Source organism: Saimiri boliviensis, chromosome 5 (genome assembly GCF_048565385.1).
Source record: "Saimiri boliviensis isolate mSaiBol1 chromosome 5, mSaiBol1.pri, whole genome shotgun sequence".
NCBI lineage: Eukaryota > Metazoa > Chordata > Mammalia > Primates > Cebidae > Saimiri > Saimiri boliviensis.
The window spans coordinates 69,810,413-69,824,969 of NC_133453.1; the positions used below are offsets into that span (position 1 = coordinate 69,810,413).

The window sequence follows — 14,557 nt, forward strand, 5'->3', positions numbered from 1 at the left end:
GGGATCTAATTAACCTTAAGAGCTTCTGCACAGCAAAATAAGCTATCATTAGAGCAAACCAGCAACCAACAGAATGGGGAAAAAATTTTTGCAATCTACCTATCTGACAAAGGGCTAATAACCAGGATCTACAAAGAACTTAAAACAAATACACAAGAAAAAAAAAAAACAATCCCATCAAAAAATGGGCAAAGGATATGACCAGACACTTCTCAAAAGAAGACATTTATACAGCCAACAAACACATGGAAAAAAAGCTCATCATCACTGGTCATTAGAGAAATGCAAACCAAAACCACACTGAGATACCATCTCACACCAGTTAGAATGGTGATCACCAAAAAATCAGGAGACAACAGATGCTAGAGAGGATGTGGAGAATAATATTGTTGGTGTGAGTGTAAATTAAATTACTTCAACCATTGTGGAAGACAGTGTGGCAATTCCTCAGTGACCTAGAAACAGAAATATCATTTGATCCAGCAATCCCATTACTGGGTATATACCCAAAGCTTTATAAAACATTCCATTATAAAGAGACATGTCCACATATGTTTACTGCAGCACTGTTTACAATAGCAAAGACTTGGAACCAACCCAAGTACCCATCAATGATAGACTAGATAAGGAAAATGTGGCACATATACACCATGGAATACTATGCTACCATATAAAAGGATGAGTTCCTATCCTTTGCAGGGACATGGATGAAGCTAGAAACCATCATTCTGAGCAAACTGACACAAGAACAGAAAACCAAACACATATGTTCTCACTCTTAAGTGGGTGTTAAACAATGAGAACACATGGACACAGGGAGGGGAACACCACATACTGGGGCCTGTCTGGTGGTCAGGGAGAGAGGGGAAGGATAGCAGGGGGTGGGGGGATTAGGGAGGGATAATATTAGGATAAATACCTAGTGTAGATAATGGGGGTATGGATGGAGCAAACCACCAAGGTACATGTATAACTATGTAGCAAACCTGCACAATCTGCACATATACCTGAGAACTTAAAGCATAATAATAAAAAAAAAGTAAAAGAAAGAAAAGAAACAGTATGATAATAAACTCATGATAAATGGATGGCTTCCTAAATCTGTCCACTGAAAAAGCCTAGAATCTGTAACTCTCCAGTATTCACAAACTTTTTCTAAATACACTATTTCTCACTAAAAGGAAGAGGAGATCCCTGGAGAAAGAGTTGAGTCCAGGGTTGGGGAAAAGTGCAAGGTGTGCCCGTAAGAATGGGTGATAAAAAGAGCACAGAAGTGTTCAAACATTGAGGAGGCAGATTTAAAAGGACCTGAGAGTTGTGACTGGTAAAATTTAAGAAAAGTTGAGTATTAAAAAGAATAGTAACGGTAATAGATAACACAATACATTCATTGACCTGGGCAAGAAAAATCAAATAAAAGAGTATATGGGTGAGTAGAGGTTTAATGTATCATCCTGCAGATTACCTCCTAGCTTACTCAAGTGATCAAACTTGGTTGGCATCACCAAAAACAGGATAAATTGACACAGTGAACCTCCTGATGTGATGCTGTGGGAAGGAACATCACCTGTATAATACCCTAGCCAAAAATGTTTAACTTCAATCTAATAACAAGGAAATAATCACACAAATCCAGACTCGGAGATATTCTATGGAACAACCAATCTGGACTCCGAAACTTTAAAAAGGGACTAGAGAAACCATTCTAAATTACAGGAGACTAACAAGAAATGACAATGAAAAGCAATGCTTGATCTTTTATTCAATCATGGATCAAGAAATATCTGCTATAAAAATATTACTGACTCTCACCACAAAAAAATTATATAAGTGTATATGTGTATATGCTAATCAACTTGACTAATGGTAAAGTGGTGTATATGTTAATTAGCTTGACTTAATCATTCCACAATGTATACATATCAAAATACAATATCACAATTACCCCATAAACATATACAATTTTCATTTATGAAGTAAATAAGAAACAAAAAATATTGCAGGGACAACTGAGATAATCTGAATATAAACAATACTTGATGTTACAAATGTTACATTTCTTAGGAATGATAATGGTACCATTGTCATGTAAAAGAATATCCTTGGGCTGGGTGTGGTGAAGCCCCTTCCTTGGGGCCGAGAGATTTTGAGCGTGAGCTGGCTCTTGGTGGCCAGCAATAAAGGACTCACAATCAGATTTCAGAGTGTGGGGCTTTCCTAACAACTCTCTCGGTTATAACATTTGATAGAATTAACCAGTGAAGCCATCTGGTCCTGTGCTTTTCATTGTCAGATTTTTAATATTTGTTATAAATATGTTCGAATGTTTTATTACTTCTTGGGTCCATTTGGTAGTTTGTATATTTCTAGGAAGTCATTCATTTAATCCAGGTCATCTAGTTTTTTGGCATAAATTGATCATAATATTCTCCTATAATACTTTTTGTTTCTATGAGGTCTGTAGGAAAGGCAAAAATCATTTCTGATTTTAGTTATTTGAATCTTTTTTAATGTATGTATTTATAGCTGTAAATTTCCCCATTTTCACTGCATCCTAAAGGTTTCAGTATGTTGTATTTTCATTTTCCTTCACCTCAAAGTATTTTCTAATTTCATTTGTAATTTCTCCTTTGGCCCACTGGTTGTTTAGTAAGAGTGTGTTGTTTAATTTCTACATACTTGTGAATTTCCCAGGTTTCCTTCTGTTATTCTTAGCTAGTTTCATTCCATTATGGCCGCAGAAGATTTTTTGAATAATTTCAATCTTTTAAAATTTTACTGAGGTTTGCTTTGTGGCCTAACATATAGTCTACCTAGGATAATGTTCCATATGCCATTGAGAAAAATATATATTCCACTGTTATTGGGTGGAGTAATTCTATGTAAGTCTGTTAGGTTTAGTTGTTTTATAGTGTTGTTCAAGCATTCAGTTTCCTTTCTGATCTTCTGTTTAGTTGTCCTATCAATCAAAGTATCCAATTACTATTTTAGAAGTATCTATTTCCCCCTTCAATTCTGTCTATCTTTGCTTCATACATTCAGAAGCTCTGTTGTTTGCATCATATATGTGTATAACATTTTCATGATAGATTGGCCTGTTTATCAATATATAATCTCCTTCTTTGTCTCTTGTACAATTCTTAACTTACAGTTTATTTTGTCTCATAGTACAACCACTCCAGCTCTCTTTTGATTACTATTTGCATGGAATCTCTTCCCATCCTTTCCCATTCAACTTATTTGTGTCTCTGGATCTAAAGTGAATCTCTTGTAGAATCACATTTTTAAAAATTCATTCTGTCAACCTCTGCCTTCTACACCTGCACAGTTTAATGCATTTATATTTCAAGTAATTACTAAAAAATTTAACTCCTCTATTTTGCTATTTGTTTTCTATTTGTTCTTTAAGTTATCTATTACTGCCTTCTTTTGTAATTAATTGAATTTTCTGGTATAACATGTTGATTCTCTTCTCTTTACTTTTGTGTGCGTGTGTGTGTGTGTGTGTGTAACTTTTTTTTATAGTGTTTACCCTGGGGATTAGAATATCTTCACTTTGTAACAATCAAATTTAAATTAATACCTGCTTCATTTCAGAAATATACAAAAACTGCTCCATTACAGCTCCATCCCACTTCTCTTCATGTTTTTATCTCAGTGCCTACATTCTTCCACAAACAAGAACATTATTATTTGGTTTACAAATCTAGATATGTAGTTCTTTCCAGATTTCCTTTCTTTTTATTATATATGTTTTTTGACGTGCTATGAAAACTTTAACTTTGGATTTTGTGAAGTTTTGCAAAGATTGTAGGGATTAGTAAAATGAAAAGACTATACAGTATTGTATTATTCTCCTGTGGAGAACTGAAGATACCCAAATTAGTAATGTTTACAACAGGTATTCTGAGCAATAGTGAGATGGGACATAAATGAATATCTTCTATGTAGATAAATGTACTTTAAAGGCCCTTAATTTGAGCAGTGTTTTGAAGGGTTCCTAATCAAAAGACTGTAATTTAGCACAAATCAAATAGAAAAATTACCACCATGCCAGGCCAATTTTTTGAATTTTTAGTGGAGATGGGGTCTCTCCATGTTGGGCAGGCTGGTATCAAACTCCTGACCTCAGGTGATCTGCCCTCCTTAGCTTCCCAAAGTGCTGGGATTACAGGCGTGAGCTGCCACATCAGGCCAGAACAATTATAATTACCAAGAAAACTGAACGCAGTTATTGGCCACCTAGCATTGGTAATATACCATCACATCTTAAAGAAAAAAAACTGGGTAACCATATGGCAAGATCTCTCTCTTAAGAGTTTCTTCTAACACTCATGACCAGGAAACTAAGATATAATCAGATAAAGAATCTTTGCCATTTAGATCTAAACTGATCCTTGCTATCACGGATATAAATTGGCCCTTGCCTAGTTATACGCAGACAAAGATAATTTTCATTTAATATATTTATTAATCTGTTATATACACTTCAGCTCTAAAATGTTCCCATTAAAAAATTACTTTGATTTTACCTGAGGATGCTTGCAACAGTACAACTAATCCGGTAGGTCGGTCTTCAGAGGAGGGGCCACTTTGTCCGCAAATAACACAGTCATACACTGCCTCGGAAACCTGTGGTTCTGCCGTGGTGATGTCCATAGGCATGTCATTCTCGGGAGAATCTGAGGGAAGAAAGTTACATCTCTTTAATTCCTTAGAAGGAAAATCGCTCTTCAATGAAAGTGTGAGCGAAAAATCAAGTTCAAACAATTTTTAGCTTCAATACCAATAAAGTATATAGTAATAAAACTGAAAAAAATTACCCTACTCAAGTAAAATGTTTGTTTAGTCAGAGTTAGACAAAATAATGCAAAGACTTTAATAATGAAAGATTTAAACTAAAATACAGTTAAATACACTTCTAATGTTGTATCATTCACATATAAAATTGATATAGAAAACACAGAGGCAAAGCTATTTGTATCAAAAGAGAAATATTTTTAAATAACATGTTACAAAAAGAAGGAAGATGTTTAATTTTCTTTGAGGCACCTAAGGCGACATTCCCAACAACATGAAGCTCTTGGGAAAATTAAGGTAGTATTTACTAGGATATAAAAGATGAAAAAATGATGTCTTTCTCACTCTCAATTCTAGTGATTATATCTCAGAAACAGCAGCTATAGATATGTTTATTTATGTAAGGAAATCATCAAGATATAACCATATTATATATGAATAAAGCAGAACTCATTGAAAATAACAGCAATCCTCTGGTGATATAATGTCATTAACAGTAAAAAATAAAATATTGAGTCAATAATAATTTACAGATAAAGACGAGTTCATGAAGGTAAGTGATGCTGCCACTGGTGGCAAAGAAATGAGTAGAAGAGACTGGGAAGAAGAGGAAAGCAGAAGTGCTTTATGAAATGTTTAAAAGATGGAGGCACATTTGAGAAAATATGTAAAAATACATGTCAGAAATAGGAAAAGGAAGATGTCAAGTTTAGATGTTTTAAATAAGAATTCAAGCAGATAAACATACATCTGATATTTATGAAGAATGACTGAGAGGAAAAGGGACAGTAACCTAAAACAAAACTTTGGGAAATGCCTAGAATTAACGGAAATAAAAAGATACCATCAAAGAAATAAGCAAAAAAAAAAAAAAAAAAAACCTGAATGGAATCAAACCAAAAAGTGCAATGTCTATGAAAATACATTAGTAGGTCAAATGAAAAAGAAGATTTCAAAAGAAAGAAAGTACCAGAGGCCATTAAGAGTTGATATGAGGCCAGGTGCAATGCCTCATGCCTGTAGTTCCAGCACTTTGGGAGGCCAAGGCACACATATCACCTGATGTAAGGAGTTCGAGACCAGCCTGGCCAACATGATGAAACCCCAGCTCTACTAAAAATAGAAAAAAATGAGTGAGGCATAGTGGTGGGTGCCTATAATCCCAGCTACTTGGAAGGCTGAGGTAGGAGAATCACTCGAACCCAGGAGGTGGAGGTTGCAATTAGTTGAGATCACACCACTGCACTCCAGCCTGGGCAACAAAAGTGAAACTACATTTAAAAAAAAAAAAAGAGTTAATATGAGATTACTGTGAGCTTTAGAGAGAAAAGATAAGAGACAACAGTACAGAAAAAAAAAAAAAAAGGAATGTGTCTGCCCTGAAGTGCAAAGGAGAACACAGAGATTACCTGACAAAGTATAGTGAAATAACTCAGTCTTGTATTAAGTGCTGAAAAAATACAATTTTATTAACTCTATCTCACACACAAGGATCATTTTCTGTCTTTACTAAGTCTTGGTACAACAGACTTGAAAACCTCAAGGAAACCCTGATGCCAAAACACATTATCCAAGATGCTGCCAGTCGCCTTTTCCATTTTTAAAAGAAACTTCAATGACAATCTTCAATGGTGAGGTGATACAGTACTAAAGGCATGAAAATAAAATAGGTGACCTCATTTTCATGGAGAGTACTTTTTATTTGAAGTCTGACTTTGAAAATTACAGACACTAATGTTCCTTTTTTCTTCAAGAAACTATATTCATTGTTTATTTATGAAAAGAGGAGGAAGTCACAGCTCTTTATATCCTATGTTGAATTAAAATGTTGTTGGTAATATATGGTTGATGCTATCATTCCAGTACCAAATTTTGATATTTTTAGTAGGATTTAAAAAGGATTGGTGATCAAGTTAAATGCTTGTATTTAAATGTAATTATTATTTCTCACTTATCTGTGAGCTATGAAAAAAATTACATACTGTATGTAAATGTTTAAAGAACAAAAGCATGAAAAACTAATATACAGAGTCTGGAGTAAAGATACTAGTTACTTGGAAGAAGCAGTGACAACAAGAGACTATAAGGGGAGCTTATGGGATGCTGGTGATGTTTTATGTCTCAATTTGGATGCTGGTTTCTCAATCTGGATTTGGTTATACAGTTACAATCTGTAAAAACTCAAAGAGCTCTAAAATGCTGAAACATGCATTATGGGTATATTTAAATAAAAAGGTTTCTTTTAAAAAGTCCCACTCTAAATTAATAACTTGGTATATTCTGTAACAAGTATTATACTAAAGGTACATAATGTATCTTTATTATTAATATGCAATATCTGCACATATTTTCCACACCAAAAACAAACAAAAAAATCTAAATGATATGCCCTGCAAATTGATGCAATGAAGAGATTACAGTGATTTACAATCTAGGTAAACTAAATAAATAAAAGATGCAAAATGGAGAGAGTAACAGTCAAAGATGACAAATCCAAGTGTTACTAGAGATTAATAATGAAAATATTCTTGCTACCAAGTAACTCTGGAATTTTTAAGTTCTACTTTAACTTTCAACTCAATTCAAATTAAAAGGGTTTCTCTATAAAATTCACACTTACCCTTTTAGAACAAAAGCACTACTTAAATTACCATAATTGATATCATTACAATAAATGCAAAAAAAAAGATGACTAACTAAAGCAATAGTTAATTCATCTCTTTGGTTTTACATGAACAGAAAAGAATCTATCTGAATGAGGCAGCTGATTCTTCTGACTGCTATTGCATTTTGCCAAATGTCTGCCAAGATGGCCCCAATTCTCCACTCCTCCCTGTATCCATGCTCTTCACAATGTGATATTGTAATTCCTCCCATTGAGAGTTTATTTCTCCACTCCTTGAATATCAGCTGGCCTTTACTTGTTTTAAACAAACGAATATGAAGGATGGACACTGTGGCTCACACCTATAATTCCAGCACTTTTTGGAGGCCCAGGCAGGTGGATTGCCTGCGGCCAGAAGCTCAAGACCAGCCTGCCCAACATGGCGAAACCCTGTCTCTACTAAAAATACAAAAATTAGCCGGGTGTGGTGGCGTGTGCCTGTAATCCCAGCTACTCAGGAGGCTGAGGCAAGAGAATCGCTTGAACTTGGTAGGTGGAGATGACAGAATGAGTGAGACTCCACTCAAAAAAAAAAAAAAAAAAAAGGAGGAAGAGACAATGTGGCAAAAATAACAATATGCCTCAATATGCCTTCCAAGACTAGGCCTCAAGTGATCTTGCATAGTTTCTCTCTCACTCTCACTCTCTTTCAACTCCACCTTGCATAGTTTCTCTCTTTTGCTCTCACTCTCTCAACTCCACCACCTCCATGAGAATAAGTCCAGGTGGGCTACCCTGCCAGAAGAGGAAAGACCAAATGGAACACAAATAAGTTGTCCCACCAGTTCATACAAGCCCCCTGTTAACCAATCAGTAGATCACAGAACCGTAACTCAGCCCATGGGTCTGTGGGTGATGAGATCAGCTAAGCCTTCTCCAGAAAAGTTTGGTTCACCAAAGAACCACTGAGTCTATTCATTGACTCATGAAAAATAATTAGTGGTTGTTGTTTTAAATCACTAAATTTTGGGAGACAGCTGATTACACAACAATTTCTTACTGATATGATTCTACTGTATGTTAATTATAATATGGAACCTTTCAAAAGAATTGAAGTACTTACTTCCCTTACCAAGATGAGTCATGAAAACTAGTATTTAAAGTGATAAAAGTGTTTCATTCAGAATATTTTCTAGTCTAAGGAATTTAAAAAATCATCTTCCAAAATGATTTTCACATTAATATCTACTTATTTTACAACCATTAATTTTAACATCATCAGAGTGAAAAGTATCCATATTCAAAAATACCACAATTCTACTTCAACAGTTTATATTGTTACATAAAATATCCTGTTCTAATATTTGTTTAAAATGCTTAGAGCCTATTTTAATATAAAATTAATCTTGAATTACAAAATAGCCTTTGCCTTTATTCTTAATTTTTTATTCATGAATTAATTGGGTTAATTTAAACTAAAATAAGTATGAGTAGAAAAATCAAAAATCTTCAAGCTTCATGTTTTGCTTTCATGTTTGTGGGGTTTTGTGGCTGAATGGAAGGAAGAATGGGTAAATGACAAAGGTATGATGTATTTGGTGCCCTCAAAATCAAGTGAAATACATTTTTAATTGAAAGAGGAATAAGCAACTGCAAAACACAAGTAGCAGAGAGTAAGGTATGGTTTGCAGCCCAGTGTCAGGCTCAGAGAATTTTTATTGCATAAATTAATCCAAAATACTAAATGTCTTTTGAACATAACATAATTTAAAAATACATCTGAGAAGTACTTGAGACTAACCTAGCAGCTGAGTTACTATTCATAAACTAAGTACACTGTTAGTTTACCGATTTCTGCTGAAAAGTCTGACTTCAGATAACTGCCAATATTGCAAAACTCCCACTGTATAATATCATTAGTTTTGATAAGGATGTACAGTATTATCTTCAACTGGCCATCATTTTTATTATCATTCTTGCTTTCCTCTTTTTTTAGTTGCTATAGAAAGAGTATTCGCATTCTTTCTTTTTTAAGAAATAATCTTCTTATTTCAGAATAGTTCTGGATTTGCAGATATTACAGAGTTTGGAAGATACTACAGAGTTCCCATGTACCACACACACAGTTTTACCTTAAACTTTACATTAGCATGGTATGACTGTCAGAATTAATGAATATATATTATTTATTTTTATTGATATAACATTGACAAATTAACTGAAGTCCAGGTTTTTTCAGATTTCCTTCATTTTTACCTAATATCCTTTTTCTATCTCAGGATACCACAATACATTTAGTTGTCATGTCTCCTTAGGTTCTTCCGGAGTGTGATAGTTTTTCAGACTTTCCTTGTTTCTGTGCTTTGATGTCCTTGACAGTTTTGAGGAGTAGTGTCCAGGTATTTGCATAACAGTCCTCAAGTAAGATTTGTCTCATGTTTTTCTCATGATTAGTCTACATTTATCGATTTTAGAGAGGAAGACCACAGAAGAATCATTCTCATCACTCATATCAAGGGTACATAATATTAACATGAATTACTACTGTTGACGGTGACCTTGATCACCTGGTTAAGACAGTGTTTCCCAAGTTTCTCTACTCTAAAATTACTCTTTTTCCCTTTCTGCACAGAGAAGCCATTATGTGCAGCTCACACTTAAGGAGTGGGGAGTTACATTCCACCTCCTTGAGGGTAAAGGCTTTACATAAAATGCTTGGGGAAATATTCCTCTGCATAGGAAACTTCTTTATGTTCCCTTATTTGTTTATTCATTCATTTATACTAGTACCTACTCATGGATATTTCTTTTATACACAGGGTTATAATGCATTATACTTTATTTATTTTGTTGCTCAAATTGCTCTAGCTTTGGCCATTGAAAACTCTCTTTGGCTCCTGTGCTCGTCTTGATATAGCCCCACCCCATAACATCACTGGAGGGGGTGGGGATTGTTTGTTTTTGAATATCTCTCTGCTTTCTGGCCCTATAAGATACATCAGACCCACCCTGCATGTTCCCTGTCCCAGTTCTTAAAAATCAACCATTTCTCCAAGGACCCAGGTTCCTTTTTTCAGCAGGGGAGGAGGGGATTGTATCAGAAACTAAGACCTGGGCATGGGTATGTAAGTAATGGGGAAATATCCATGAGTACACACTAATATAAATGAACGAAATAAATAAGGTAACATAAGTAAGTTTCCTAAGTACAAGAACGCCAAATATTTTATGTAGAGCCTTTATCCTCAAGGAGGTGGAATATAACTCCCCATTCCAGTTTCTACTGAAATGTCATTGCTTCTAGGCCCTTTCAGCTGACAAAACAAGGGTCTAAATGTCTGCACAAACTGATGTATATGCATATGCCTGGTTTTTACATATATAATTCCATCTTTATCTACAGCTGTCTAAACATGAGTTCATACCAATGTCTCCAACTCTAATCCATTATTACCACATGAATCATTCTAGCCTTCTCCCCTTGCTTACCCGTAACATCTTATTCCAACAGTGGGAAATCTGCCATTCATTTACTTAATTGTTTAATCTCAGTACATATGCATAGTGGTTTCAGAACTGTTAACTCATGATGCCATGGGGAAAATTTTATCAACCGGTTGTATACAGTTCCTTTTGCCTTTAGTCTTATAGACACTATTTATTTCCAAAGTTAGGTAGCCAACACCTTTCCCCCACCCTTTTCAGTGAGGTTGTTTCATACATTTGTAATACAGTTAAGATTCTCCTGTCATAGTCTGCATTCCATCCTGGGATCACCCCACCTCCTAAATGATTTTCTTTTTAATATACATATTAAAAGATTCACTCTTTCTGCTATAAAGGTCTACAAATTTTAACACAGTGTTACATATCCAACTTTTCTGTATCACGCAAAATAATTTCAATGCTCTAAAAAAATCTCCCATGTTCCATTTATTCACCTATGCCTCCACCCTGGCAACCAGTGATCTATTTATTGTCTCTATAGTTTTGCATTTTCCAGAATGTCATATATAACTGGAAACACACAGTATGTAACGTTTTCAGATTGACTACTTTCACTAAGCAGTTAGTATTTAAGATTCACCCATGTCTTCATGTGGCTTAATAGTTCATTCCTTTTTATTGCTGGACAGTATTTCATTACATGGATGTGCCACAGTTTCTTTATCCATTCATCTATCAAAGGACATCTTAGCTGCTTCCAATTCTGAGCAATTATAAATAAAGCTGCTATAAAAAATAAGTATGCAGATTTTTTTGTGTGGACACAGGTCTTTCAAATCAGTTAGATAAACATCTAAGAGCACCTGTGATGGATCATGTGGTAAGATTAAGTTTAGCTTTATAGGAAAATGTCAAACTCTGCCAAACTGGCTGTATCATTTTGAATTCCAACCAGCAATGAATGAGAGTTCCCACTGCTCTGCATCCTCACATAAAATTGGTAGTGTCAGATTTCTGGATTTAGCCATAGCCATGTAGTGGTATCTCACTGTTGTGTTACTCTGCATTTCCCTAATGATGAATGATGCTGAGCATCTTTTGATAAACTTATTTGCCATTCTTGTGTCTTCTTTATAAGGTCTCTATTCAGATCTTTTGCTCATTTTAAAAACTAGGTTGTTTGTTTTCTTATTGTTGAATTATTTGTATCTTTTGAATACCAGTCCTTTATCAGATGTCTGTTTTGCAAATATTTCCTCTCAGTTTATGCCTTACCATTTCATTATCTTAACAGTACAACACCTCCCAGGGAACTGATGCCCTGGCTGAGCTACAGACCCTAGGGCTGGGCTAATATAACACCCCTCATCCCAGGAAAATAAGAGCAGTGGCTGAGCTGAGACACTCCTCCATACAGGCCAAACTAGTAACTTGCTTCCCTGCAACTAGGCTAGCCCCTAGAGTCTGAGCTGCTGAAACACCCTTCTCCATGGGGAGTGGACTCCCTGCTGTGCTGCTCCATAACCCTCATGGCTTAAACACATCTGTATTTGTCCATTCTGAAATACTTGCTGACAGTGTACCTGGGATCACAGAGTCTGGGACACTGCCAAGCCCCACCATCACAGGATCTAGAGTCACCACTACACAGTGCTTCATCCCCAGGGACCTGGCTGCCACTGATCCCTACTGGTTCAGACTCCTGAATAGTGGCTATACCCTGCACCCTGGCTCAAACCTCAGGAACACCCTTTCTTCCGCAGAGGCAAGATATGACCTGTTCCCTATGGTTAAACAACCCAACTCCCTGAATCCAAGCTGCTACAAGATGCCTCAGAGCCACAGATGCTGACTCTGTGGCAACCTAAATCTACCCCTACTACAGAGAGCAAAATGGTACCCCAAGAGCCAAGGACCATAATAGGTTCATGAGACCCAGGCCCCACAGCCACTCCAAGCACCTGAACCTGGAACTCAGAGCTGTTACTGGAACTCATAGGCCACGCTAGACAGGACACCAAGAGGGATCCTCTTGTCTTAGTCTCTCCACTGTGGAGAAAACGAGACTAGGAGGAGCCCAAAAGCCCTCCAAGGACACAGACAGCCTATGTCACCACTGTCACTACCACAGACTTCTATAGACTAGGCCACTGTTATTGCCGATGCTGAACACAACCAGAGAAGCTGCATGGAAGTTATACACTATACTCACCCAGAAACAGAGTCACCACATCTTTCCCAGACAGCACACTAAGATTCAAATGCAAGTGAATCATTCTCTTCAAAGGCTACTCTAGGAAGTTCAGAAGACACAACTATTCCACAAGATATACAGACATAAATGCAGTGACACAAGAAACATGAAAAAGCAAGGAATATGACATGACCAAATGAACAGATGGTTAATACTAGGTGTCAATTTGACTGCATTGAGGGAATGCCAAGATGTCTGGTGGAAACATTGTTTCTGGGTGTATCTGTGACGGTTTTTCCAGACGAGAATGACATATGAGTCACTGAATGAAAGAGGAAGATCTGCCTTCATTGTGGGCGGGCACTATCCAATAGACAGTGGGTACAGCTAGAACAAAGCAGGTAGAAGAGTGATATTCAGCTTGCTTGGCTTCCTCTTTCTCTCTCCCTTCCGGAGCAGAACACCTTTTCTCCTCCTGCCTTTGGACACTAAACTCCCGGGTAGCTGAGACTATAAACACAAGACACCACACCTGGACAAAAGGATACAACAATTCTAAATAAATATGCACTCAATGCCAGAGCACCCAAATATATACAGCAAATATTAGATCTCAAGGGAGAGACAGACTCCAATACAATAATGGTTAGTAACATCCCACTCTCAGTATTGGACAGATCATCTAAAGAGAAAAATCAACAAAGAAAACACTGAATTTAAACCAAACAGATCTAACAGGCTTTTATAGAACATTTCAAAAAAAGCAGCAGAATACACATTCTTTTCATTAGCACACAGAACATTCTCCAGGATAGATTACATGTTAGGCCAAAAAACAAGTCACACGAAACTTAAAAGAATTTAAATCAAATCAAGTATATTTTCTGACCCCAGTGGAATATAACTGGAAATTAATAACAAGAGGAACTTTTGAGACTGTACAAGTACATGGAAATGCAAATAACATGTTCCTGAACAACTAATGGATTAAGGAATATGTTAAGAAGGAATTTTTTATTTTTTTGAGACAGGGTCTCACTCTGTCATCCAAGCTGGAGTACAGTGGCACAATCTCTGCTCACTGCAATCTCCACCTCCTGGGCTCAAGCAATCCTCCCACCTCAACCTCTAAAGTAGCTGGGACTACAGGTGTGCACCACAACACCGGGCTAATTTTTGTATTTTGGGGTTTCACCATGTTGTACAGGCTGCTTCCAAACTCCTAGACTAAAGCAATTCACCCACCGTGGCCTACCAAAGTGCTGGGATTACAGGCATGAGCCACCATGCCCAACCTTAAGAAGGAAACTTAAAAGTTTCTTGAAACAAATGAAAATAGAAACAGAATATACCAAAACCTATAGGACATAGCAAAAGTAGAATTAACAGGAAGTTTATAGCAATAAACACCAACACTGAAAAAGTAGAAAGATTTCAAATAAACAACCTAATAATGTAACTCAAGGAACCAAAAAAGCAAAAATAAATCAAACCGAAAATTAGCAGGAGGA

The 14,557-nt window shown here is 36.2% G+C and overlaps 1 protein-coding gene across 9 annotated transcripts in view; it reads right to left on the reverse strand.

Annotated features, from left to right (window-relative positions):
• The window catches only part of UBR3 (ubiquitin protein ligase E3 component n-recognin 3), a 248,075-nt gene that overhangs the window by 96,997 nt on the left and 136,521 nt on the right, over window positions 1–14,557 (reverse strand). For all 9 annotated transcript variants that reach the window (XM_074399504.1, XM_074399496.1, XM_074399495.1 and 6 more), the window contains one exon: window positions 4,533–4,682. In XM_074399504.1, coding sequence (XP_074255605.1) covers window positions 4,533–4,682 — 150 coding nt within the window. The remainder of the gene's footprint in view (window positions 1–4,532; window positions 4,683–14,557) is intronic.